Source organism: Vombatus ursinus, unplaced genomic scaffold, assembly GCF_900497805.2.
Source record: "Vombatus ursinus unplaced genomic scaffold, bare-nosed wombat genome assembly UNPS02010284.1, whole genome shotgun sequence".
Lineage (NCBI taxonomy): Eukaryota > Metazoa > Chordata > Mammalia > Diprotodontia > Vombatidae > Vombatus > Vombatus ursinus.
This window is the reverse complement of record NW_020950062.1, coordinates 12,846,069-12,873,562: the sequence shown is the minus strand read 5'-3', so window position 1 is coordinate 12,873,562 and position 27,494 is coordinate 12,846,069. Positions and strand designations below refer to the sequence as shown.

At 35.1% G+C, this 27,494-nt stretch overlaps 1 protein-coding gene across 3 annotated transcripts in view; it reads right to left on the bottom strand.

Moving 5' to 3' along the window:
- The window catches only part of CSMD3 (CUB and Sushi multiple domains 3), a 1,542,511-nt gene that overhangs the window by 1,259,743 nt on the left and 255,274 nt on the right, over window positions 1-27,494 (bottom strand). For all 3 annotated transcript variants that reach the window (XM_027854053.1, XM_027854054.1, XM_027854055.1), the window contains exon 3: window positions 4,033-4,145. In XM_027854053.1, the coding sequence (XP_027709854.1) occupies window positions 4,033-4,145 (113 nt within the window). The remainder of the gene's footprint in view (window positions 1-4,032; window positions 4,146-27,494) is intronic.

Sequence of the window (27,494 nt, the reverse complement as noted above, 5' to 3'; positions counted from 1 at the left end):
CTTCGGGAAATGAATAATTGAAGTATCATTGAAATATCTAGATAAAGAGAACCAACAGGTAGTTGGAAATATGGATCTGGATCTTAGGAGAAGAGTTGAAGTTACAGATTAGATTTGAGAGTCATCTGAATAGAGCTTACAGTGAAGTTTGCACAGTGGTTGTAATCACTGGAGGATATAATAAAAGCTAGTATTTATATAGTGCCTATTGTCTGTCAGGGTCAGTGCTAAGCACTTTACTTTAAGTATCTCATTTCATCCTTACAGTATCCCTGTAGGTGATGTAGGGCAATGTAGGTATAGGTGATGATATTATACTCATTTTATAGCTCAGCAAACTGAGGCAAATAGAGCTTAAGTGATTTGCCCAAGGTAACACAGCTAGTGTGTGTCTAAGACCACGTCTGAACTCAGGTCTTACTGACAATATGCCTAATACTCTATCCACTATGCTATCTAACTGCTTTAGGGAGAGTATAAAGAGAAAAGGGAAGAAAGCTGAGGACAAAGATGCTGGTGGGGATGAAGGGTGCAGGGTGCTGGAATTTTATTTCAGGATAAGGAGGAGATGGAAAATACATAAGTTAATGGAAAGAATGATCAGAGAGGTCAATGTCAAGCCAAGATTTTATAGAGTAAAAGAAGCCAAGGAAGAAATTATCATATACTACAGAGAGGTGAAAAATGGTAAAGGTCCCAGATCTGTTGACTGAAGGCAGGGGGATGTCATTGGTGATTTTTAGTAGTATTATTTTAGTCACATAATTGGGGAGGAAGTCAGATTGGAAGGAGTTAAAGGGTGAATGGAAGAAACAATAAATGTATTACTCTTTCAAGAAGCTGATATATGAATAGAAGAGGAAAAATCAGAGTAATAGTTTTAAGATTAACAGAGTTGAGTATTTTTTTTGGTTAACTGTAAGGAATACTTGAGAATATTTATTGTCTGAGGGATAGGATTTGATGGAGAGGAAGAGACTGAAAATTCAGAGCAGATAGAAGGGGATGGTTGGAGTATGGTCCTGGATGGGACTTTGGTAAGGAAGAAAAGTTCTGCCTCTTCAGAAATAGAAGGGCTAGAAGAGAAAAAAGAAATATTGGGCTGGAGAGAAGGAAAGTCAAACGAGATCATGATAGATGACCTTGAATTTTTATTAACAGAAGAGGTGAGGTCATCTGTTATAGTAGAAATAACAATGAATTTGGAAACCAAGGACCTGGATGCAAACCTATTACATCTTAGTTTTGACCTTAGGTCAAGCTACTTCTCTAAGGGAAATGATTCCTCTCTGTAAAATGGAGAGTTTGGACTAGAACAGGGGTGGGGAACCTGCAGGTTTAAGGCCACATGTGGCCTTCTAGGTCCTCAAATATGTCCCTTTGACTGAATCCAAACTTCACAGAACAAATTCCCTTAATAAAACGATTTGTTTTGTAAAACTTGGACTCAGTCAAAAGCCTGCACCCAAGGAAGCAGAAGGCCACCAGTGGCCTTGAGGCTGCAGGTTCCCCACCTCTGGCCTAGAAAAATAGTATTAAATATGAGATCTATTGAGACTAAATGGGAAGGGAGAGAATTGAGGGTTTGAGGACAATGGAGGGAGTTTGGCATGGCCATCTGGTAAATGTGATAAAGAGTAAAAAATTCATGAATGGGTCTGGTGTTGTAGGGTATATCTATAATCTCTCCTGTGCAGGCTGAAGCTAGTGAATTTCTTGAGTTCAGGAGTTCTGAGCTGTGGTAGTGATGAGGCAAATCAGATATCTTCACTGCATCTGGTACTAACATAGTGAGCCCTTGGCAAGGAATGCCACCAAGTTGCCCTAAGAAGGAAGGGCAAACCAGCCTGTCAGAAATGGAGTAAATCAAAGTTTCAGTGTTGATCATCAGTGAGATCGAACCTTTTACTGAGTGGCCGCTGCAATTTCAGCCTGGGCGAGGTAACGAGACTTAAATCTTAATAGATAGGTAAATAAATAGATAGATAGAGATAGAAAGATTAAATAGATAAATGAATGAATGAATTTTTTTGCTGTTATTTTTATGGTACACCTACTATGCATTTGGAAATTACACTATTAAAATCATTTTAAAATATTTGTTTTTCTCCCCATCCCTTCCATTATCCTTTCTAGTGTCTACTCTTCCTTAGTAATTATTGCCCTTCAGCTATCTCCTAATATCAGGGGGTCCTCACTTCACTATACTATCCAGGCTGCCAATAGTCCCAGACTTTCTCAGCTTTATAAGCAAAACTTACCAGTGATATTTCTCATTCCCTCAGGACCTTGTTAGCTGAGTAATGTAATAAAGTACTAAAACATATACATACATACATATATATATATACACACATATATATAATATATATACACATATATATACATATAATGTAATAAAGTAATTGAAAATGTCCTCTTCCCTTATAATAGCAAATATATCCCTAAAGAGAGAATCTGTGGACATTTTAAACTCCATAGTAGTCCTAAGAGGAGAAGCTTTACAGAAAGGGGACCTTTCCAGGTGTCTGTCACGTCAAATACAAAACTGTCTACTCTGCCCAGACATAAGGTCAGAACTGCCTATTTTAGAGTTATTCATGTTTCAGTTTAAAATATGAAGCATAATATTAGATCAACTCTGATAATGGTATGAAATATTCATCACCTTAGTTATAAATGTTAACTTCTTTGTGGTAAATGTCCTTTTCATGAGGTGAATATTTCACTCCAAAATGGAAGTTATATAATGCCATAAGAAATGTAACCATAAGAAGCAGGAATGAAGCGCAGAGCTCTTCACCATAGCAATGGCTAACAAGATCTACCTTGATCCATTTCCATCCAATATGGTTTTTTTCATCTAAACTCCCATAAAATGTAAGGATCACATTTTACCTACCATGGTATAATATTTCTAGCAATAGGAACCCAAACCACTTACTGAAAGAACAAATGGGCCTCAACAACATACAAAACACACAAGGTTGGAATAGTCATTTTTCTCAACAGAAATAACTAAGTTATGCTATAATATACAACTTTTTCTACCATAAATTAAATTAAAATGAAACAAAGGATTTGATAGATATTCAAACTGTAAAACTCAAAATAGATTATATACATAAGGAAGCAGAAGATTTTAAAGTATTTGAGAAATTACCTTAGAGGGAAAATATGGGGACATAATTATTCAAAATAGTGAAAGAAAATGTTTTAAATAGTGCAATTTAGGGGTCCCCAACTTGGAGTATAAGTACTCCAAGGGGGTATGTGAAACATGTTAAAGTGGCATAAAAAGAATTGATTTGACTGTGTTTTAAAATTTACTAAAATTTATTTTTTTTGACATTTAACAACTTTATGAGACTAAAAACATTGTTCTGAATTAAATTTTCTTCATGAAAACTAATATTTATTTTTTATAAACATATATGTAGCATACTTTAAAATTTAGTTAAGATAAATTTCTTTTTACATTGGGTAGATAAATAGCTCAGGATAGGAAAGGCTTGGGAACCCCTGTTGTAATTCTTTGTAGAACAAAGAACAGATTTTTTTTTTAATGGGGACTCCATTTAGCAAATCCTCAAGAGGAAAACCATATTCAGAAATGTTCATTTGTATTATTATATGAAGCAAAGTATACTAAAAAGTACTTTTTATTAATTTTTTTAAAAGGCTATTTTTCAGATGACAAAAAATACAACTATATGGAATATTTGCCCATAAAAGAGTCCGTCAGCCAAATACAATTTCTCAATAATTTACTGTGTGTCAGGCACTGTGCTAAGTACTAGGATAAAAAGAAAAGCAAAACCATAGTATTTACCTTCAAGGAGCTCACATTCTCATGGGGGAGCAACATGCAAACAGCAATGGACATACGAGATATATACAGGGTAAATGGAACAAACTTTATAACCTATTGTCCTGTAATATAATTAGTTTTCCTAAAGTGTTTTCTGATGTTTTTGTTACCTTTAAATACAAGGGCTAATAACTTTGTGGAAAGAGAGGACCATCACTTACCTTCATAATACACTTTAAACCCATGGGCACTCACTGCAAAATCACTGGTCAAACGTAGTGAGAAGACAGACTTGGTACTTGTCACAGGTGGAGGCAGATGGAATCCTGTTAACCTAAGAATAGAAATTGAAATCCATGGTTAAACACCTTGTAAATATAGTTCAAAAGCTGTTAAATAATGTGCCTAAAGTGATCTCTAGGCCCCCAGGTGTTTGTCTTTCTGAGTCCTGAAGAGAGCGCTACCTGTTCCAGAACAAGACAAACAAGGAGATATGTCCCATGGGTTGTCAGTAGGGCTGTGTCATAGCTTATGTATAACACTCTTCCTGTACTTGTCAATTCCTGCCAAGGCCTCTAACTCTTCCAGGGATTATTTATTCTCTTTTAGCATCAACTTCTTCATCTTTAACATAAGGACAACATGTATAGGACCAACCTCACAGAGTTGTGCACAAGTTCAAATGACATAATATATGATGTATTACAGAGATGGGGGAAACAGAGAAGGAAAGTGGAAATTAGGAATCTATAAAAGCTATTGTAAGAGTTTAGGCAGGGCTGACATGAGTTATTTATTAAATTTAATCAAACCATTCACCAGCTGATTATTATCTCATTAGAAACTGTGAACTCCTCAGTAAATTGGTGGGATTGTTTTGATATAAGTATGGAATTTTGGATGGGAAAGCTAGGATTTCTTTTTCCATTTTAAAGCATTTTTTGTTTTGTTTTTTTTTTTGCATTTTATAAACTTGGTTTGAATTCAGTAGTCACAATTCAATTCACTTTAAATCAATAAGCACCTGTTATGTTTTAGAGATACAAAAGTAAAGATGAAAGACTATCTTTCTCTTCAAGGTGCTTATCCATTGGTAAGCAGGAGAATAGAATAACATGATTAAGACCTGTACCTTGGGAATCCTACTATGTCTTAGTAAACAATCTTTATGAATTGTGGAGGCCAAAAATATCCATCATCTATAAGTCAACTAGAATGCTCCTGCTTACCCATTAGTAAAAACAAGTAGAGAAGTAAGTATTTGTTAACAAAAGTTAAAATGCATGAGGAGGAAAATGGCATATTTTATTGTGTTTGCTTATTTGTTGGTGGGGAAGTAGAGGAAGCAGATATTGCTGATGAAATAGAAAAAAATGTCAGATTTTCTTTTGGCTAATGCTTGTACAAATTATTTCAAACACATCTGGTCTGTACTAAAATAGAAATAAAACCAAAATATATAATAGTATTTTCAATTCTATTTTGATAATTTATATATATATATAAACATTGTGTGGTTTTTAAGCCCATTTTAACAAATTTCCCATTGTTATTAAAAAAGGTTCAATGTCATTCTTTTATTACTATCTAAATCTACAGTTCTCAGAATTATGAACTTGTGTGTTTGTACAAGTCAGCATTATAGGAACAATATCTATTATAGCACTCAGGACATATTTAGCATTCATTGAGCCAGACTATCATTAAGTTTCATCCTGGGTGTAAGACTGTCACTTTTAGGATACTCAGTAACCCTGAGATGATAGGATAATTTATTTTATGCATTATTGGTGCAGTGCACTAAATGGTATCCTAGGTGGCCTGGAAAGTTATTGTTTTCCCCCTAGTACATGGCAACCTTGCCATGTCTTAGTCAGCCAAAAAGATAATATGATGTTGGACCACATTAAGAGAGGCCTAGCTTCCAGGAACATGAAAGTAATAATCCTGCTGTACTCTGTCACCATCAGATTACATCTGAAATACTGTGTTCAGTTCTGGACACTAGAGTCTACAACTGTCATTGATTGATGAGTTGGAAAACAACTGTAGAATGGCAAGCACAATGGCAAAAGATCCTGGTTCCTTTGCTCTATTGACAGCCTGCCACCCCCAGTGAGCCCTGCCATACTTTCTACATATTTTATTCCTGCCATCTGAAACAAACTTAGCTATGTTTACAGAGTCTCATTTTCCAACCCAATCTAATCCAATAAATCCAATTCAATCCAACAAAGCATTTACTGTGTTCATTTTATGTGCAAGGTACTTCACCAGATGCTGGCAATAAAAGTACAAAACCAAAAAAAAACCAAACAAATCACAAATTAAACAACAACAACAACAATAGTATCTACCATAAAAGAGATTATATGTGTATAAAAGGAATAAACTATATAAATTAGATAAGAATATATGTGATTATTTGAGGAAAAAAGCAAACCCATTAATAATTAGGGGGATCAGAAAAAGGATTCCCATAAGAGATGTTGTATGAAGTTAAGCTCTCTTTGAAGTTAGGGAGTCTAAGAGGCAGAGGTGTATAGGAGTATATTCTGGGCATGAGAAATAATTTGTTTCCATAATGTATCTGAAAGACCTATTCTAGTTGACTTATAGATGATGGATATTTTTGACCTCCACAATTCATGAAGATTGTTTACTAAGACATAGCAGGGTTCCCAAGGTACAGGTCTTAATCATGTTATTCTATTCTCCTGCTTAAGTATCTTCAGTGATTTGGAAATGAAGGATATGGTTTTTGAAAAGCCTATGAAGACTTGTATGAACTGATGATGCAGAATGAAGGAAACAGAACCAGGAAAACAATTTATACAATGACATAAATGCTAAAGGCAACTTGGAAAGATAATAATAATCAAAAACAATCCCAGAGAACTAGTGATGAGCATGCCACACATCTCCTGATAGAAAAGTGAAGGACTAAGTGTGCAAAGTGAGACATATTTTCTTGGATATGGACAATGTAGAAATTTGCTTTGACTATACATATTTGCAACAACTTTCCCCTCACTCCCTTTATTGGGATGGGTGAGTAAGAAATTGAGAAAGTAGATTTTTGCTGACTTTTAAAAAATACAATTTTAAAAAATTTTAGTGACTCTCTTTTACCTCAAAGATAAAATATAAACTAAGATTATAGACTCATTATTGATATAGACCTTAGAGATAATTTATTTTACCATTCTCGGTTTACAGTTGAACTGAGGTCCAGAGAGGTAAAAAAAAAAAAAATTGACTAGAATTACACAGATAATTAGTATCTAAGGTGTGACTGAGTCAATTATGCCCTAATTAAAATTCCAGTGTGCTATGCACTACAACATGTTGCCTCTCTAATTTGCTATTTACACTGACATTCATAAATCTTCAAAATCTCCTGACATTATATTTTTCCAGTTTTATTTGACAATATTTCCCTTCATTTACTCTACATTACAACCAAAATTCAATATTCAATCTACCATCTCTAGAATTTTCACAAGATTTCCTTTTTACCTAAAATGTATTCCCTTCTTATTTCTACTTTTTAGGATTCTGGCCTTCAGTCAAGTTCCTGCTTAAGAATCACTTCCTTTTGGAAGCTTTTCCTACTCTGCTTCCTCCCAGTTGTAAGTCTTGTCTGCTCCTTGTACTTCCTGCACTTCATGTTTATTTCCCTGTGTGTAGTATCAGGACAACTCCCCTCTCATACATGGTATCTCAAGAAAAAGCAGTCAGAATATTTACATTCACTCAAGAGCTTTCATTTTTCACTTTGTGCGTATGTGTGTGCATGCGTGTTTAATGTGTTAAAGTCATGAAATTTACTAGTCAGTTGGAAGATAAAATTAGCTCAAAATAAAGGCCTTTGATAAGATAGAAATAGAACACTCCCTCCATTAATGTAGGGTATACTTTTCCAAAATTACAAACACTATCAGTGGCAAGACTAGACATACCTAGTGAACATGTGTGGCTAGAGACATATGTGGGCCCTGCCTTTATTACACATATTTGTCCAACAACAGATCTCCCAAGCCTTGATTCTCCCTAAATGAGGATATGTTATATCCTTTCATCCACATCACCCCACTAAGTTATGAAACTATTTGAGGACTAAGAATGTTAATTTTTTTTCCTTTCTATATCCTCCAAATTTTGCATAGTACCTCACACACAATAGCTGCTTCTTGAGTTGGGGGAGAATATTGACAGTATGAATTCTTTTGTAGTCTTGAAGGGGTTATTAAATGAAATCCCAGTTAGTAGTTTATATTTAGTAAGGCTCCAAAGTGCCCATTTTTTCCTTCCAAATGGAAAACATACCCTTTTGATTAGATTAAGGCTAAATTAATTTGCAGTAAATGCATCAACAAAAGCAAGAGAAATTAGATTAGACAATGTAATTTTCTGCCAAACAACTACTGTCTAAAGAGAATCAGAAAAAAATAATTGTGTCAACTTTAGCTGCTGCTCGTGATGATGAATGTTCACAACTAGTAATCAACGCTTTCAGTGTTAAAATTGTGATCGTTAACATTAGAATGAAACAAATATAACAGTTAATTCTTTGCATGAAATGAAAAAAGACACTGAATAACATTAAATGATACCATTGAATTCAAATGATAGTAACTATGCCAATAATCTCAATAGTATTCTGATGGAAGCACAATTGACTCATGATAATAAAGTTAATAACTAATAAAATCTTTGCTTTATATGTACCTAACAACTTTAAAATCATTCCATTAATTCATTTTGGGAAAGATGATTTTATTACTTCCCTTACTGCACAGTTAAAGCAACCCTAGAATGTCTTACCTTTGATGGCATAATAGAATCTTAAAGATTCTCAAGTCACGTAATTATTCATGAAATATATATTGAATGTTGTTGTGTATAAAACACTGTTTTAGACTCTAAGATGGAGGGTTCCTTTATCATTATTATGTATTATATAATATATAATATATTACATATATTATGTATTATATATATTATAATTTTCAGATATGCTATGCTCCAAACACTGAACTACTTACTGGTCACACCGGATACATGGCCCTGTAGCATCCTGCTTCCATACCCCTGGTCTAAGCATTATCTATGCTGATAAATATCCTTTTCCTCTTCTTCCTATTAAAAACCTTATCCATCTTTTATGACTCACTTCATATGCAATCTCTTCCCTAATACCAACCCTAATCCCTCTTCCCTAAATTACTAACAATCCTTTGTCTATCAACCTCAACCAAGGCTTACTTTCTTTTTCTCTTATTTACATACCATACATCACTTTGTATTAATAATACAATTAGCATTTATATGTTGCTTTAAGATTTGTAAACAGCTTTATGAATATTCTCATTTTATCCTCAAAACCACTCTGGGAGGTAGATGCTATTATTATTCCTATTTTGTAGATGAGAAAACTGAGGAAAAGATATGTTAAGTGATTTGCCCCAGGGTTGTAAACCTAAGTGTCTGAGGACAGATTTGAATTTAGGTCTTCCTAATTCCAGGTCCAGTGCACAATTTAGCAATGGTGTTATATCCTAACACTAGATTGTACATTTCCCACAATTAAGGATCAATGAACAGAATCATCAGAAAATCTAATACATGTTCAGATGAGAGAAGAAATAATAGTTTTCAGCCTCAAGGGTGACAATGATTCTATCACCCATCCTAACTATGATAACAATGTGTTTCTGAATGGTACTTTTCCTCCTTTGTTCTTCTAGGTCAAGGGTTAATACCCCTCCCCCCACTTTTTTTAATGTTATGGACCCCTTTGACAGTCTGGTGAAGTCTATAGAACCCTTCTTAGAATTGTATTTTTAAGCGTATAAAATAAAATACATAGTATTGCAAAGGAAACCAATCATACTGAAGTTACACAGCTTAAAAAAAAAAGTTCATTTACCTTAGGTTAAAAACCCATATTCAATGCCACCAGGTACAAAGCCAAGGTTTAAAATCAGTTAGTACTTTATCCATGGATTATTAGTAATGAAAATCATCATACTGAATATAGAAAACACTTTCAGTCTCATAAGCTTACATAGGATCAATTATAATTTGAGAGGAAAGTTACTTCAGTTAGGGTAGAGTGCTAAAGCCAATATTAAAGTTTAGGTCGCCATTCAAGCCATTTTTTTTTATCCTAAATCACTGAAAGAACCCCTTATATTTGATTGCTGACCATCCATGGTCAGTGAGATTTGAAAGATCATGAAGAATTTGAGAGGGCCTATGGGAGAAAAAAAAGGGGGGTGAATGTCATCGAAGAGAGAGACAGAGAGAGAGAGAGAGAATGAGAGTTAATTTTAAAGCTATTCAAAAGGCCAGTGAGTTTGATAATGATCCTATAATCCTAATTCTTAGAAAAATTCTAGAATGGATTAGCAATGACAGAGATTATAACGAAAAGGAACAGACAACAATGAAAAACCAGCACAGCTTCTTGTCCAAGATTATGCTTCCGTGTCTTGTGCAATGGCTCATTCAAAGACTAAGGATTTGGATAAGTAAGTCTTATAATAACAATAAAGATAATGATCTTACTGTCACTACTACTAATATCCCTGGGGCAACTAAGTGGTGCCATGGATAGAGCACTAGGCTTAGAATCAGAAAGACTCATCTTTATGAATTCAAATCAAGTCTCAGGCACTTATTAGCTGTGTGATCCTAGGTAAATCATTTAGCCCTGTTTGCCTCAGTTAATCATCTGTAAAACAAGCTGCAGAAGAAAATGGCTAACTACTTCAGTATCTTTGCCAAGAAAACTCCAAACGGGGTCATGAAGAGTCAGATACAATTGAAATGACTAAACAACAACGATTAATACCCCCAAGAAAAAATGGCCACCAAGGTGATTAAAAAGTCATTCATAGGAAGATAAACACAGATAAAAGACAATAGGAAAAAGGTTAAAAGCAAACAAGACTTTTTTGGAAACTCAGGAACTCCTTGCCACAGTCCTAAAACTGACTTTATATCCTCTTTACCTAAAGTATCCAGGATTAATCCACCTGAGAATAAAGATGGCTCAAACTGACCCATGTCTGCTCCATAATTTCTTTACTGGAGCCACACTGGAACTCTGGGAGTACAGGAGGATGTAACCTAAGCCTCCTCAGTTCCTCAACTCATTTAATTAACTTAGTTCAGTTATACTGGCTCCCCCACAATAGGTTCATTAAGAATAGGTCATCTCAGACTAAACTAATTTCCTCTTTTTTTTTTTATTGGATTGCCAAACTTGTAGAACAGGGAAATACGGTAGCTGAAGTTTACCTGGTTTTATGCAAAAGATTTAATAAAGTATCTCAAACTATTCTTAGGAAAAAAGATAGAGTGCTGTGGGCTAGATAATAATACAAATAGAAGAACTGATCATTTGTTGAATGGCCAGATACAAAGAGTGTTGTTAATGGTCCAATATCAATTTTACAGGTGATCTCCAGTGTCCTCCAGGGATCCAAAAGTCCAAAATCTATGCTTGCCCTGTACTATTTTACTTTTGTTTTTGATGTTGCTGTTAAATTAATTTTGTGGATAGTGTTCATAGCCACAAGGCTAGGAAAACCAGTTAACATCCTGGAAGACAGAGCCACAATCAAAAATATCTTGTCAACCTAGAGCATTCGGCTAAATTTAATCAAATAAATTTCAATAAGAATAAATGTAAAGTCTTATACTTTAGTTCAAAAGCACAAAATTGTTGAAGCATAGCTAGACAAATGTTGAAGTGTGGATTGTTAGTGGACTGTTAGTCCAATGCGAGTAAAAAATGTTATATGGCATGAAAAAAAATCTAATGTAATTTTCTGTTACATTTTGAAAACACAGCTAGCTTCAAGGAAGTAAGAGGGCATAGAAGAATTCATTGCACTCTTCCCTCTACTCTCTTCAGACCACATATGGAGTATTTTATTCAGTTCTTGGCACCACACTCTAAAAGAGGCATTGATAAGCTGGAATTGTCTAAGGTAGGGCAACTAGGATGGTGAGGGGCCTCAAGACTATGCAATATGGGGATCAGGTAAAAGAAGAGATGATTAGCCTAGAGAAGACTGGGCAGAAGGGGTATGATGGATGCCTACCATGTTCCATGTGGAAGAGGGATTAAACTTTTGACCCCAGAAAGCAGAACTAGGAGCAAAGGGTGGAGGTAAATTTAAGGTTCGATGTTGGTAAAATTTGAATTATACATAAGTATAATGAAATACCTCAAGAAGTAGTGGTTTCCCTGCCATTGTAGATCTTTAAACAGAAGATTTATGACAACTTATATGGTAGATTATGGAGAGTAGGCATTCCTTTTTGGAGACGATCACTGAGATTCCCACTCTAAATTCTGTGATGTCTATGTATTAAATTCTCAGGTATACAATCCCACTCTCTCACCATAATTCTGGTCCCATATCATCATGTAGAGATCTACATGGATATTCCATAAACACATCAAATTCAACAGTCTAAGATAGGCCTCAGTATCAGTTTATCTAAAGTTAGCTCATCTCCCACTACAACTTATTTATGAATCTTTTCATTACCTTTTGGATCAGCCACAAATGGTTCTATAGTGGTTATGGTGTTCCAATATTCATAGTCAGATAGCATAAATACTGCATGTTTATAAATACATGTATATATATTTTCCCAATAAATATCTGTGATTCCATTGGTATAGTAAACTAGAAGGGGATTGGAAGGGATCCCCTCTGTCAGTGAAAACAGGAAGTGGTACTACAATCTGTGACCTCATAGAGTTACCTGGGGCATTGAGCAGTGAAGTAATGTGTGTGTGATCTTGGTCAAACATACTCATGGATTAGACTGGATTGGAATGGATTATATTAGTTTGGGTTGTATTACATTGCATTATATTGTACCATATCATATCTTATTTAAATAAATTAAATAAGTCTTTATTATATGTCTCCTATGTGTGAGAGAAATTATTATTTCTCTCTCATGTTAATAGCCAATTATTAAAATTGGGGAGACCCCAGCTTTTTTTCCCTGTCCTATTTCCTCTCAAGGACAGGCTGATGGGTGATAGGATAAACATTCTCCTCATTCTGGGTATTCCTACTCCTCCCAACTAGTTTAATTAGGCCTAGCTGGAGATAGATTCTTTGTTTAGATTGCCCAAGGCTGGGGGTGGTATGGGTACAGGGATAATCTCTCTGACCAAGAGTGACATGATGTCACTCTCAGTCCTTCATTGAAATGAGCTTTGTAAAGTTCACCTCATTAATTATTAACTAATCAGAGTAGATTGTCACCCTCAGGAGCACTCCTCTTTCAAAGGCCATATAAGCCATGAGCCTGCCTCCATGATTAACTCTGGCATTCCAGAGTGCCACTGATTCTTTTATTAAAAATGCTAGCATTATTAATAAAATGATTAGATTACCCAGAAATCATGTCTCTCAATCTTTTTAAATGCCACACGTGCAAGACACAGAGGATATAAATTTAAAACATCTCTGTTCTCAAGGGTCCTGGTGAACATTAATTCACATAAATGTATAATAATTATACAAATAAATGACTGATAAATTTATACTTAGTAAAAATATAAGTCAGAGTGTAGGGGAGGCATTAACTAGGAAGAACAGGAACCTAAGTTAAGGCTTAAAGGAAGTTTGGTATTTCAAGACGTTGAGGTGAGGAGGGAAAATGCTACAGGCATAGGGATTAAGGGTTGAAGAGGAAAAATCCTGGGCAAATGCAATGAGATAGGAGATAGAATACAGGTTTGGGGAATGTCAAGAGACTAGTTTTATGGGGGGGGGGTTTTTTTTTTTTTTTTTTTTTTTTTTTTTTTTTTTCCAGAAGGTTAGGTGAAGGGGAGCAATGTAAAATAAGTCAGGAAAGGTTAGCTGGGGAAAGACTATGTAGAACCTAAGTGTGAAACAAAAGAGGATATATTTTATTCTAGTGGCAATAGGGGACAACTGAAGCTTCTTGAGTAGAAGAATGATGTGATCAGAATAATACGTACTATATATTGATCTTTTAGAAAATTAGAACATGTTTCTTGATTAGTCATTTCAACAATTTCCCGTATAGAAATTGTAAAAAGGCACAAATAAGTGACAATTGGCCTACCAGGCAAGGAAACTTTGATTTGCTATTACAGTCTTGGAGATTTAAATTGGTGATATCCTAAAAGACATAAAGGTTTCTTTTGTGAAAGATGTGACAATCAACCTTTAACTGCAAACCAAATAAGCATTTGTCTAAGAAAGAGGAAGTCAAAGTTATGAAGATCGATGTTCTTCCAGCCCCAGAATTAAATTAGAACAATCTCTTTTAAAGTTCTAACTTAAGCTGATGGGAATAGTCCTATTCTGTCATGCCAAAATGCATCTCCATAAACTGTTGACAACAGAAAATATTGTTGTAAAGGAGCCAACAACATGATTACACTGGCAGCTCTTAGCTCAAGTGCACTTACAATCTAACACCGAAGCTATAGAAAGGAAAAGAAGCAAAAATTTATGACATACATTTTAACATTTAGTGTCTGCTTTTTCTAGTGCAAAAAAATGTTCTTTTGAAAAGACAATGTCTCCTCTAAACTATATCCCACACTGTGAAGTTCAAAGTTATTTTAGATAAGACAGAAGTGATTTTAAAATATGTGACTAGAACTCGCCATACAATATCATTGATATTATGCGGGGAGGGGATGGGGAGAGAAGAGTGAACACTTGTCAGCACAAATGATCGCAGATTATTTATAAAGCGTCCCCCCCCAACTTTTTTTATCTATGGAGGGAAGGAGGGACCAGACATATGATTTCATTAGTATAGGGAGCAATCATTGATACCTTCCTTTATAAATGAAGTTAGACACCTTTTCTGAATTTACTGTATTGAAAGAGTTGCCTGAGGCACTATGAGATTAAACAATTTGCCCAGAGTCACACCTTCTGTTTATGTCAGGGGAAGGATTGGAAACCAGGTCTTCCTAACTGGAAAGTGAGCTCTTTATCCACTATATCATGCTGCCTCTTACATACACAGAATACATTTATGAAAAGGTATACAGACAAATATGTAAGTTATTATTGCTACAAAGTCTGAAAACCCATTCAATAACAGTAGATAGAATGCTAGATCTGGAGTCAGGAAGAATACAAATCCAGTCTTAGAAACTAGCTGTGTGAGCCTAGATAAGTCACTCAATAGCTATTTACCTCTTTTCCCTTAAATGTAAAAGGGTAATATTAATAGTACCTACCTCCCAGGGTTGTTTTGAGGATAAAATGAAATAATATTTGTAAAAAGCTTATCTTAGTATCTGAGTAGGTGCTTATATGAGACTAGTTATTATTATTATTTAAAGAAGTTTGGAAAAAGACTTCTTGGAATCAAAATAACTGTTAAGATGAGAAATTTCTTACATATTTAGAAACTGAAGTCATTTCAATCTAATAACTAATGGTTGTCATAAATCAGTGCATAATATCCAACGCTATCATGCTTTCATAGACCATTTTCTGATCACTAAAGGTTTATAATACAATATTCAGTTTATATTTGTGGATTCAAGGATTAACAAGAATGAGAATGAGCTGAAACTCATTGGATTGTATATCTGTGTTTAAAATTTTTGCAATGAGCCCCCACTAATTTGGATTTTTTTTTTTTTTACTGAGGTAGTTGGGGTTAAGTGACTTGCCCAGGGTCACACAGCTAGTAAGTGTCAAGTGTCTGAGGTCAAATTTGAACTCAGGTCCTCCTGACTACAAGGTCAGAGCTCTATCTACTGCACCACCTAGCTGCCCCTAATTTGGAATATTTTGAGAGAGATCATAGGAATTTGGGAATATTTTCCAAGAAAGGTAATTGCATTGCACTCTGATAATATAACATCAATACAACAAAATGCTGTGTCTACACAAAACTCACTAACATTTTAAAAGGCTAAATTTGGTTCTATTTGTTTTCTTTTCAGAACCCAAATATTCAATTTCATCCTTAATAAAATCCATTTTCACATAAAATTCACTTCATTCCTTTTTTGTTCTTGCTAGCTTACACTCCAGGGATTTTCCTGATTGGCTAATGGATTGGGAACATGAATATGCAAGGGATGCCAAACATACATGAATAGTTTCAGAGCTGTTAGATACTAAATATAGTGCTTAGTCTAACTAGGTTAAAACATCTAGTTCTTAAAATAATAGTACACCCAGGCTTCACAAAATAATTGCAACATGGTAAGCAGGCCCATTATATCAGTGTTCCAGAAAGGTTCACAAACAGAAATATTTAACAACCTTGTGGATATTTTGCTACTGCTATTGGGGAATGAATGGTGGGAGGACGGTAGGCACATTGTTTTTAATTAACAAAAATTGAGTCAATGTCTCTGTATTGACAGTTAATTTTGCTAATAAACATATTTCAAAAGCCAATTTAATGAACAGATAAGAACCAATTGGCATGGGTACATTTATATGATATGAAAATAAATGTTAATGTGTTTGAAAAATTGGGTTAAGTAGTATAAATATTTTATAGTCAATTTTGCTTAACAAACTTTCTGTCTATAATTCCAAGGTAAAATTCTGCCTTGTCTATATCTAAATAATGATTAATTCTAAATCTGAGTCTACCACTCCTAGTGCCACATCTGTGTCAGGACAAGTTGATTTCTCTAACAACCTAGGGACAGAATTTACTATAAAATAATTTTACTATAAATTTAGAAGCATGAAGGCTGTTTGAAAGTCTAACAATATAATTTAATTCAAAGAACTCTGGAAAAGAGATTAATTTAAACTCACATGAACTAAGATTTTCAACTAATCTGATAAAAAAAATCTCATTAAGTTCATATTACATGGAAATGTTGGGGCAGATTAAAAAAAAAAGTTTATAGAAGAGTCCTTCCCTCCCCTCAGAGTTTGCAGTCTAATGTACAATATTACAAGATGAATGCATTAGAATCACAAAAGGAAAGGCCTCCTGGAAGAGGTGTTATTTGAGTCAAGCTTTAAAACGTAGGGAGGAATTTAACAGGCAAAGAGGAACAGCATTTTAGTCACAGGGAGAGCCTGACTGTATGTTCACTTTTCAGAGAATTTCATGTCCCTAGCATTGTGCTTTGCATCTCTGAGCTGGCCAGAGAAAAGTTCTTTGACTAATTTAAAAGCCATTTTTTTTTTCTTTCAGTTGTAAATCCTTGACAGCATCTCCTAGGGTGATTTACTACTCCGTGACTAGACCACCAAGGGAGGGCAGAACTTTGACACGATCCTTTCCTTCACCTTTAGAGACTCCTAGGCTCAATCACTTGGATTAACAAACTTGCCCCACCTCTGTCTTTCCCAGTCCTGGTGATGATGAATCACTTGTTCTCTAAGTATAAGCCACCTCCCATCTGTCAACCTCCACAGCTTCCCATTTTCTCATTCTCATTCTCTTCAAATCTATCCCTCCCATGTCCCATGCCAGTTCCACCCTTCCACTGTCTCCTCTGGAACTCTTATTCCATAGTTAACAAGCTTGCTTTCATTTAATACCTTTTCCTCTCTGGTCCTTTCCATCTATTCATACAGAATTATCCACTCCCCAGATACCATTATATCCTTAGACTCTCTCTGGTACTAGCTCTGCTTTTTCTCACCTCTTCCCATTAGCCACACACATATGACTTTCCCTTTGCCACTATTACTCAGAAATCTCTCCTCTTTTGAGGTTCATGCCATTCAAATCTATTACCCAATCTAGAGCCTACTAGTAGTTATCTATTGGCCCAAGAATATTTTTTATAATTTTTCAAAAAATTCTGTATTTAACTCTCTAGTTTCCTGTACATCTCAAATTCTATACTTACATTAGAATTCTCCTAACCTTTTAATTCCTCAATCTCAACAACTCCTTTGATTTACAAACATTGAAGTCTCACCCTTCCTGGGGGAAAAAAAAATCTATCTAGATCCAACTATCCCTTCAAGATATCATCCTCTGTCTCCTCCTTTTCACAAACTCCTAGAAAAAACTGTCTCTACCACACAGCTAGGTGGCACAGTGGATAGGGCACTGTGCTTGGAATAGGGAAGACATCTTCCTGAGTTCAAATATGTCTCAGATATTTACTAGCTGTATGATGCTGCCCAAGTCACTTCACCCTGTTTGACTCAGTTTCCTTATCCATAAAATGAGCCGGAAAAGGAAACAGCAAACCACTCTTTGTCAAGAAAACCCCAAAATGGGGTCACAGAGAGTAATACATGACTGAAAATGACTACACAACAACAACCCCCCCCATTGCTTTCATTTCTTCTCTAACTCAGGTTTTAACCCTTAATAATCTACAATTTAATCTTATCTTTCAGGTGAACTACTTTCTTCAAAGTATCCAATAATCTCTTAATTTCCAAATCTGATGATTTTTTTTTCCTTAGCTTTCATCCCTTTTGATATCCTTGCAGCATTTGATACTATTGACCACCCTCTTTTCCTAGATATCTTCTTCTCTCTAGGTTTCCATAACACTGTTCTCTCTTGGTTGTCCTTCTATATGCCTTACCACTCTTCTGTGGTCATCCTCTGCTGGGTCATCATCTATATTAGGTCCTATTTCTGCCCAAGAATCTGTTACTGATTATTTTATTGATTTGCATACATTGAGAGTTTAACACATACAATTGACTTACTGAAATTCTTCCTTTAAAAATATTATAAGCTCTATGAGGGCAGATCAGTCTTACTGGCAAAGTGGCAAGAATGCTGAATTTAGAGTCAAAAGACTTGGGTTCAATCCATTCAATAGTGATTAGTTTGATTTTGTGAATGACCACATGTGATAGTCACCCACTTTGCCTCATTTTGTATTTATTGTGTGTGACCTTGATCATGTTGTTAAATACTTCTGAAATTTAATTTCATCACCTATAAAATTGGGGGCAATAATACATATTACCTTTCAGAACTCTTGTGATATAATTCCCTCACAAACCTTATGAATCTGAGTGCTGTGTGTACACAGAACAGACCTGTGATTTCATTGTGGAGAGAACACCCTTTACTGAAGTAGATTGCTAATTTTACTGTAAAGTACATTCTTAGAAAATGTCTAGGGGCTCTGAGACATTAAGGGATTTGTCCATGGCCATACAACAACCCCCAAGGCTCAATCTCTATCTTATATAACAAGCTGTCTCTCTTAGTTTTTATTGTAATTAGTCAATTTCTGGAATACTTCCTTAGTGCCTCTCTAGCTTCCTTTAAGTCCGATCTAAAATTCTGTCTTCTACAGGAAGCCTTTCCCAAACCCTCTTAATTCTAGTGCCTTTCCTCTCAATTATTTCCTGTTTATCCTGTATATTGTTTTTTGCTTATTCATTGTCTCTCCCATTAGAGTGTGAGCTCCTTGAGGGCAGGGACCATCTTTTGCCCCTTTTTGTATTACCAGTACTTAGTACAGTGTCTGGAACATAGTAGGTGCTTAATACATGTTTATTGACTGAATGTTATTAGTATTAATATTGTTGCTAGAGAAGCAGTATGATGTATATGGAGTAAAAAAAAAAGACAAAATCAAAATAGGATTAAATGACACTTAATAGTTGTTTCATTACGAACAAATTGGCCTGTCTTCTTATTGAAAAATGGGGATGACAGTAATTGTATTAACTAAGTGTGAGGGATGCAGTATATAAATCTTAAAGCACTTTGTAGTTGTGAATGTATCATCATCATCATCATCATCATTATTTCTGAAAGGCAGTATTTTATTATGGATAGAAAGCAGCCATCAGAGCTAGGAAGACGTGGGTTTAAGTATTACTTTTTGACACCCACTGGCATTGTATCCCTGAGAAAGTCAATTAACTTCTTACTGATATAGATAACTCTGCAATTAGAAGTTGCAGAAAATGTCAACCTGCATTAGTATAGGGCATTTCCTTATCTGGAAATTACCTATACCAATGAAATCACAGGTCCAGTCCTTATCCCTTCTATTTTTTCATAGAGTTCATAGGGCCTAACACAATGTCTTGGACATAGTAGATGTTCAACAAATATTTATGACATGGATTTATTTAAATATATCTCAATGATTAAGTCATAATTATATCACAATGAAAGCCTCTTTCTTACAGTCATAATAACTGTGTGAAAACATAAGCAGTATTCAGTATTTGCCCCCTGAGCATTCCATTTCTGATAATAGAAAAAAGAGACCTATATAGATGTATGATTTCCCAATATGTTTTCTCACTCAAAGGTTAAGGACCTATCATAGATATCCCTAGTTTCCATTTAAAAACATGTTATCAAATGTGAATTTATGCAACCTTTCTTGAAAACTATAATTTAACTAAGCTTAACACAGCTTGAGTCTTCAATAGGTATTTTGTTAGATAATTTTTAAAAGCCTGTCATATTCACAAATGCTAAACAGGTTCCCTAGATGTTTAATTACCCCCAAAATATTAAAGTTTAATAGCTTATTTGAATGAGGCAACTATACACATTTGTCTTTCTATTGAGTCATTATGTGCCACTCATATATTTAGCACAATGAATAGTGTTTCACAAATTGTTCCATGAGTTAAAATAATTGAAACTTATTTTGAGGAAGGAAAGTAGCAGGAAGTCTGTACAACATTTTGAAATTTGTGCTATGATTTTTATATGATATCCAGAGCTGATAGGTCTATGTTACTAGAGGACTGATACAATTTTCTCTTCTATTAGTAATTAAGGCCTTTTTATTTTTAAATGGGAAAATCTTAAAATTTGAAGTATACATAGCTCAGATATTATCACTGCAGGTTATTGAGGAAGAACAATATTGTTCAGTGGACAGGTCAGTAGGGTTACAGACAAAGGACCTGGACAGAATTCACAGGGATCTAGAATTCACTAGATGTATAATCTTAGGTAAGTCATGTGCTTATTATTGTGGAAGGAGCATTGGTTTTGGAGTCAGGAAGCCTGACTCCTTATCTCTGGCAACTACTAATACCTGTGTGGCTTTTAGCAGATCATTTTGCATTTCTGGGCTTCAGTTTCCTCAACTCTAAAATGAAAGTGTTCACCTAACTGTTCTCTATCATCCCTTCAAAACCTAAATATATGCCCTTATTATCCCTCTGAATCTTAGTTTCCTCATCCGTAAAAATGTTGATAATAATGTCTAAACTGCCTACTTCACAACCTTGGCCATTGTATACAAAATGTTTTTTAAATAAGAAAGCAGGATATAAATGTGAACTCTTATTATTAGATACTTCATTGCTATGATAGAAGTGACTAGGTGGTTTATTAATCTTTCAACTTCTCCTTGCCTTAAGACAGAAATACCTCAAAATATAAAATAACTGCTTTGTAGTATTATGAAGTAGGCAACTGCATTAAAAAAAAGTGAGTGAGTGTGTGTGTGTGTGTGTGTGTGTGTGTGTGTGTGTGTGGAGAGTCTGAGGTGTGGACCACACACAGAAATCTAAGTACACTGTGTTTGTTAGAATGTAATTAATATAACTTAAGCTTCAAACTAAAGTACACTCTGAATAAATCATTCCTTACAAATGGGTGGAATTAAAAATGACTTAATATTCTGCTCATTGCCCAAATTGAATTTTAAACAATAATGCTTAAATGAGAAAAGTTAATTTTTAAATTGGGGATAGTTTTGCTTTGATAGTATTGCTAGAATTTTTCAGCAAAGCCAAAAAAAAAAAATACACACAAAAGATGATGAGTTTCATTCAGTCTCAGAAGTTCTTTGTGATTGAATGCATCAAAGAATCTTAAAAATGAATCACAGACAATGATTTTTCCAAGGTTAAATAGAACTTGCAATGCTCATCATACACAGCAAACATTTCCACTTATTGACTTCATTTTGGTGAATTAGAATGTTATTGAGAAAAAGAACACTCTAGGGGTTAACAAGTTATCATATAACCATGGTGTTTTGAGTCAAGTAAGAAAACCAGTCTTCCTATTTGAAGAATAGAATGTAAGCTCCTTTAGGGCAGAGACTCTCACATTTTCTTTGTATGCCAAATGCCCCCAGTGTGCTTGGTTCATACTTATTGATTAATAATCAGACACTGTCTAAGACATTGTCCTTGTGCCATAATAAATAAAAAGAACAATTTGTATAGCACCTGAAGGTTTATATAGCTCCTTCTAGGAAATGACGGTAGAGGATACTATAACTACACACAAATAACAGCAATATTCGAAAAGTTCCATATGATTGATGCATACTGAAAATTCCCTAGGCATTCACATGACAGAAAAAAAAGGTATTTGGTGATAGTATGAAGAGGGAAAGCTTTATGGTATTGGAGAAGACTTTTGAGTATTGATGGGGTCTGAGTCAGCAGCAATGGGGTAGGAATGAACATTAGTAGGTGGGAAAAAGCATTCAAGCGTAAATAAAGGAATGGAACAGTGGAAAGTTTTTGCAGATAGTCCAGCACAACCAAAGAACAGCAAACATTTGTTAAACTTGAAATTATTTACTATTTGGACGGCTAAGTGGTGCAGTGGGTAGAGAGCTGGGCTTGGAGTCAGGAAGATTCATCTTTCTGAGTTTAAATCTGGTCTCAGATACTAACTGTGTGACCCCAGGCAAATCATTTAACCTTTATTTGCCTCAGTTTCCTCATCTGTGACATGAGCAGGAGAAGGAAATGGCAAACCACTCCAGTATCTTTGCCAAGAAAACCTCAAAGGGGGTCATAAAGAGTCAGACTTAACTGAAATGGACTCAACAGAAGAGTGCTATGTCAATGGGGATAACCTAAAGGATTGAAATAACATGGTCTTTACCCACAGTATAGTAAGGTGAGGTCACACACACACACACACACACACACACACACACACACAAATGACTATAATACAAAATACTATGTGTTAAGTATATATGAGAGATATTAAGTACTACTTGTGGTTAGGGATAGTGGGAGGAATATTACCAATTGGGAGAATTTTTTTAAAAAAAAGCGTTATGGAGAAGGCATAGTAGAATTCTCAGGATAGCAAATGGTCCACATAAAGGCACAGAGGGAGGAAAGAGACAATATGTCTTAGGGGACAAAGTTCTGGACTTGGAGTCAGAAAAACTTGGGTTCAAATACCACATCTGATACTTACTAGCTATGTAACCCTAGGCAAATCACTTACCCTTTTGGAATCTTAGTGTTTTCATTTGTAAAATGAGGAGGTTGGACTTGAGCACCTCAGACATCTCTTTCAGCTCCAAGTCCATCTTCCTCTGAGTGCACGGGCTTGTTTGTGAAATCCTGACAAGGTCAGTTTGACTAGAGCCCAGACTACATGGATGAGATAAGATGTGATAAGATAAGGCTGGAAAGACAGAGTGGCATCAGAGTGGAGAGGGCCTGAAATGCCGATCAAAGAGGTTTGAACTTAACTCAATTATCAATAGGGAGACATCAGAAGTCATGTTCATTGTTTCTGATCTGCCTTTTTTTTTTTTGTATGATTTGTGGGGGACTTCCTCTATTCTTTCTAGAGCACTATAGCTGGATTTTTCTATTGCCCCTATCATTCTCTAATGATCTCTAATTATCATGCCCCTATTATTTATTTAATATGTCCTATCTGCCTTATGCCTCCAAAAAACTATAATCTTGGACTTTGTTATAATTTATCTTTATATGTGCTACTATATATGTATATACGAGAAACAATATATTTCCCATCCTCATGGAGCTTAGTTGTTTCTTGTTCAGTCATTTTCACTCATTTCCTCCTCTTTGTGACCCCATTTGAGATTTTCTTGGTAGAGATACTGGAATGGTTTGCCAAGTGACTTGCCTAGGGTCACACATCTAGTAAGTGTCTGAGGCCCTGAATTTGAATTCAAGAAGATGAGTTCTTCCTGACTCTAGGCTCAGCACTCTATCTGCTGTACCACCTTATGGCCCTGCTTGGTTGTAATCATGTTTAACAAAGTAATAATAGATCTTTAATAATTTTGAATGACTGAATTAATTTATCAACCCATAAAATATTAGACTAGATAATCTATAAGTTCCCCCCTCATCTACCATTCTGTGATTCTGATTCTAACAAATCAATTGTCCTCATCGTAAGAATATAAAACAGATCAACTGTTACAACTGTTTTCATAGAATTATAAAATTATAAAGAAAATTAGATCATCCAATCAAATCTCTCTATGTATTGATTTATCCATTTGAAAGTTATTAAACAACTATAATATGCAAGATCTTGTGACTAGTACTAGGGATATGAATATATAAGACTTCTCATAGTTCTTGCTGTCAATGAGCTCACAGTTGACTGAGATATGTGGAGACTATAATAAGTCCATAGATAAATATAATACAAGCCAGGAAATGATGGGGTATGTGGAAGATCTAGATACAGAGGTTAAGGAAATATTGAGGATGAGATATTCAATTCATTTAAAATATTCTGGTGGCTTCTGTAGTAGGTATACAGGGTCATAGCAGAGTGGTAATGAATTTGGAGTCAGAGAACCTGGGTTCAAATTCCAGTTCTGCCACTTAATACCTATGTGACCTTGGGCAAATCACTTTGCTTATATGGGGCTCAGTTTCCTCATCTATAAAATAAGGGGAAGGGGTGGGCTTGGTAATATTTAAGGGTTTTCTCAACTCTAAATCTATGATCCTATGATTTTTTATGAGAACTAATGGAGCCTAGCACCTATTTGGCAAAATGAATTATTTAAAACATAAGGTTTATAGAGTGTGAGTAGGGTAAGGCTCCTTCCTAACTATTCCCTTCATCCCCATACCAAAGTAGGAGCCTTTCAAAAAGGGTTCAATTAAGTGACTGTGTAATGCGGCTTGTGCTGGGCACATATATGGGTCAATATTCCTAGTTATGGTTCTGGGAAGAACAGGCAATCAAAATTTTCGAAAAGTACAAAATGAGGAAATGGACTGAGACAAGCCATGAAATATAGCAATGAACTTAGGGAGAGCAGTTTCAATAGACTGGTGGAGTAGGAAATCTGATTCTAGGAACTTAAGGATAGGTGGTAAGAAAATGGAGGCCATGAGAGAAGACCACTTTTCCTATGAGTTTAGAGGGGAGAATGGGCAGAGTAACAGGGGTCTGAAGACACAAAAGCTTGAAAACAAGTTTTCTTATGGATGAGAATAACTCAAACATGTCTGCAAGTGGTGGAAAGTGTTAGCATATAAGGAAGGACTGAAAGTGAAGAAATTAAGGCTCAGGAAAATAAAATAAATAGATTAAGGCCGTATCATTAATTAGTGGCAGAATAAGATGACTTATTACTACCAAGGGGAATTATATTTCTGTATCAGCAGCTTCACAGAGGTTGTTCTTTGTTGGCAAGGGGAGTATTGCTATAATTTTTCCTTCAATTTATTTTTAGTTTAGAATTTTGGGGCTATGTTATCTTTTGTTTTCAAATGTAGTTCATCTAGTATACTTGCAAGTCTTTCTGAGACAGAAACCTACTTAATTTTCAGAATGTTAAATGAAAAACACAGGAACAAGTTAATATCTAAAATATTTGTCCCATGGTAAGAATTATGCATGTGTACCCTACTGATAACAGAGTGAAGGGCACTATAAAAAATGACACCTAAATCAATGATGAGGACATGAATGATACAAGAAAAAATGCCTGTCATGATGTCTGAACAATGAAAACTCAGTTGAAAATCAATGAACAAGATTTACAACCACACACAGAAATGCTCAAAACAAACAAACAAACAAAACCCCCTGACTAACTATAGTACTCTGCTTAGGGTATTACTTAATGAATGATACTGAATTGAATAAAATTAAATGATTCTAAGGAAAGCAACATAATATTAGTATGTCATTATTTTCTCACAACAGTGTATCAATTCAAATAGAAATAAATCTTTGTGGGCTGCATATTGACTTAGAAAATCACAAATTTATATTACCTATGTTGCATTGTATTTTATTTTGTTAAACATTTCCCAATTATATTTTAATCTGGTTTAGATCCCATGGGAGTTTTGCTTGCCTGATGTGCTGGGAGTTTGACACCTCTATCTTATTATTATTATTATTATTATTATTATTATTATTATTATTTTTGGTGAGGCAATCAGGGTTAAGTGACTTGCCCAGGGTCACACAGCTAGCGAGTATCATGTGTCTGAGGCCGGATTTGAACTTAGGTCCTCCTGACTCCAAGGCTGGTGCTGTATCCACTATGCCACCTAGCTGCCCTAACACCTCTATTTTAGAAGACCACATGTAGAATGTTGTGTTCAATCATGTGTACCATTGCTACCTTACCTCTGCTTTTTAGTTTCCCTGACTTCCTTCAATACTGAGATTAAATTCCACTTTTTACAAGAGGTCTTTCCCAGTCTCCACAGCTACTAATGCTTTTCCTCTGAGGCTAACTTCCATATATTCTGTAGATCTCTTGTATGTACATAGTTAATTATATATTGTTTCCCCAATTGGAATTTGAGCTCTTTGAGGACTGGGATTACATTTCCCCCCGTGCTTACCACAGTGCCTGGAACACCGTAAGCATTTAATAATTTCTTCTTGAATTGCTGACATGTAAGCTAGGACATTGATAATCTGGAAAGTGTTCAGAGAAGGGCATGTCCACCATATCATACCATGGGAGGATTGTTTGAAGGAATTAGAGATGTTTAGCCTGGAGAAGCAACACAATACCTATCTTCAAATATTCAAAGGACTGCTCTGTGGAAGAGGAATGGCAACTATTCTTTTTGTCTCCAAGGGAACTGACCTCAAAGCAATTGGCAGAAGTTTTAAATTTAGGCTTAATGTTAGGGAAAACTTCCTAAAATAGAGCCTTTCAAATGTTGAATGGATTGCCTTGGAAGATAGTGAGGTTCTCTTCATTCAAGGTCTTCAAGCAAATGGTGGATAATGACATCTCAAGTATATTGGAGTGATGACTTCTTTAGGTATAGGTTAGACTAGATAGACAGGTAAACTTCCAGTTGTGAAACCCTATGTATCTGTGAGTCAACAATGATCAATACAAACAACCCTGCTTGTTATCATTTTGCCCCTAAAAAACAACCTCAATATTATTTTTAGAGACATGCTGGCAAATATCAACTTAAATTAGGAACAAATTTTGGCCACATGATTTGTAGGAGTCAGCAAAAGGCAGGTACCTTCTAAAATCAAAGAATTTTAGACCTGGAAAGGGAAGAATACAGTCAAGGGGTTCTTAAACTATTTTGTGTCATGGAATCCTCTGGCAGTCTAGTGAAGCTTATGGACCCCTTTACAGAATATCTTAAATATTACAGAATATCTTAAATATTACAGAATATTTTAAATATTATTTAGTACTCAATATTCATAAATGAATGAAATTCTAAATTTCAGTTAGAAGTTAGTGAAAATAAAGATATGTTTTTCCCAACCAAGTTCATGGACTGCCTGAAATCTATCTCTGGGAGTCCAAAGGTAAACTTCATATTAATTCTTGGAAAAACCAAGTAAACCCTCTGATCTAGTCTGGCCTCATTTTACAGATGAATCAGCTAATGCTGAAAGAGGAGAAATGAGGTTCTACAGAAAGTACGCAGATAAGCCTGTATTCAGACTAAGTAAGGTCTCTTGATTCAAATCCAATGTTTTGTTGTTG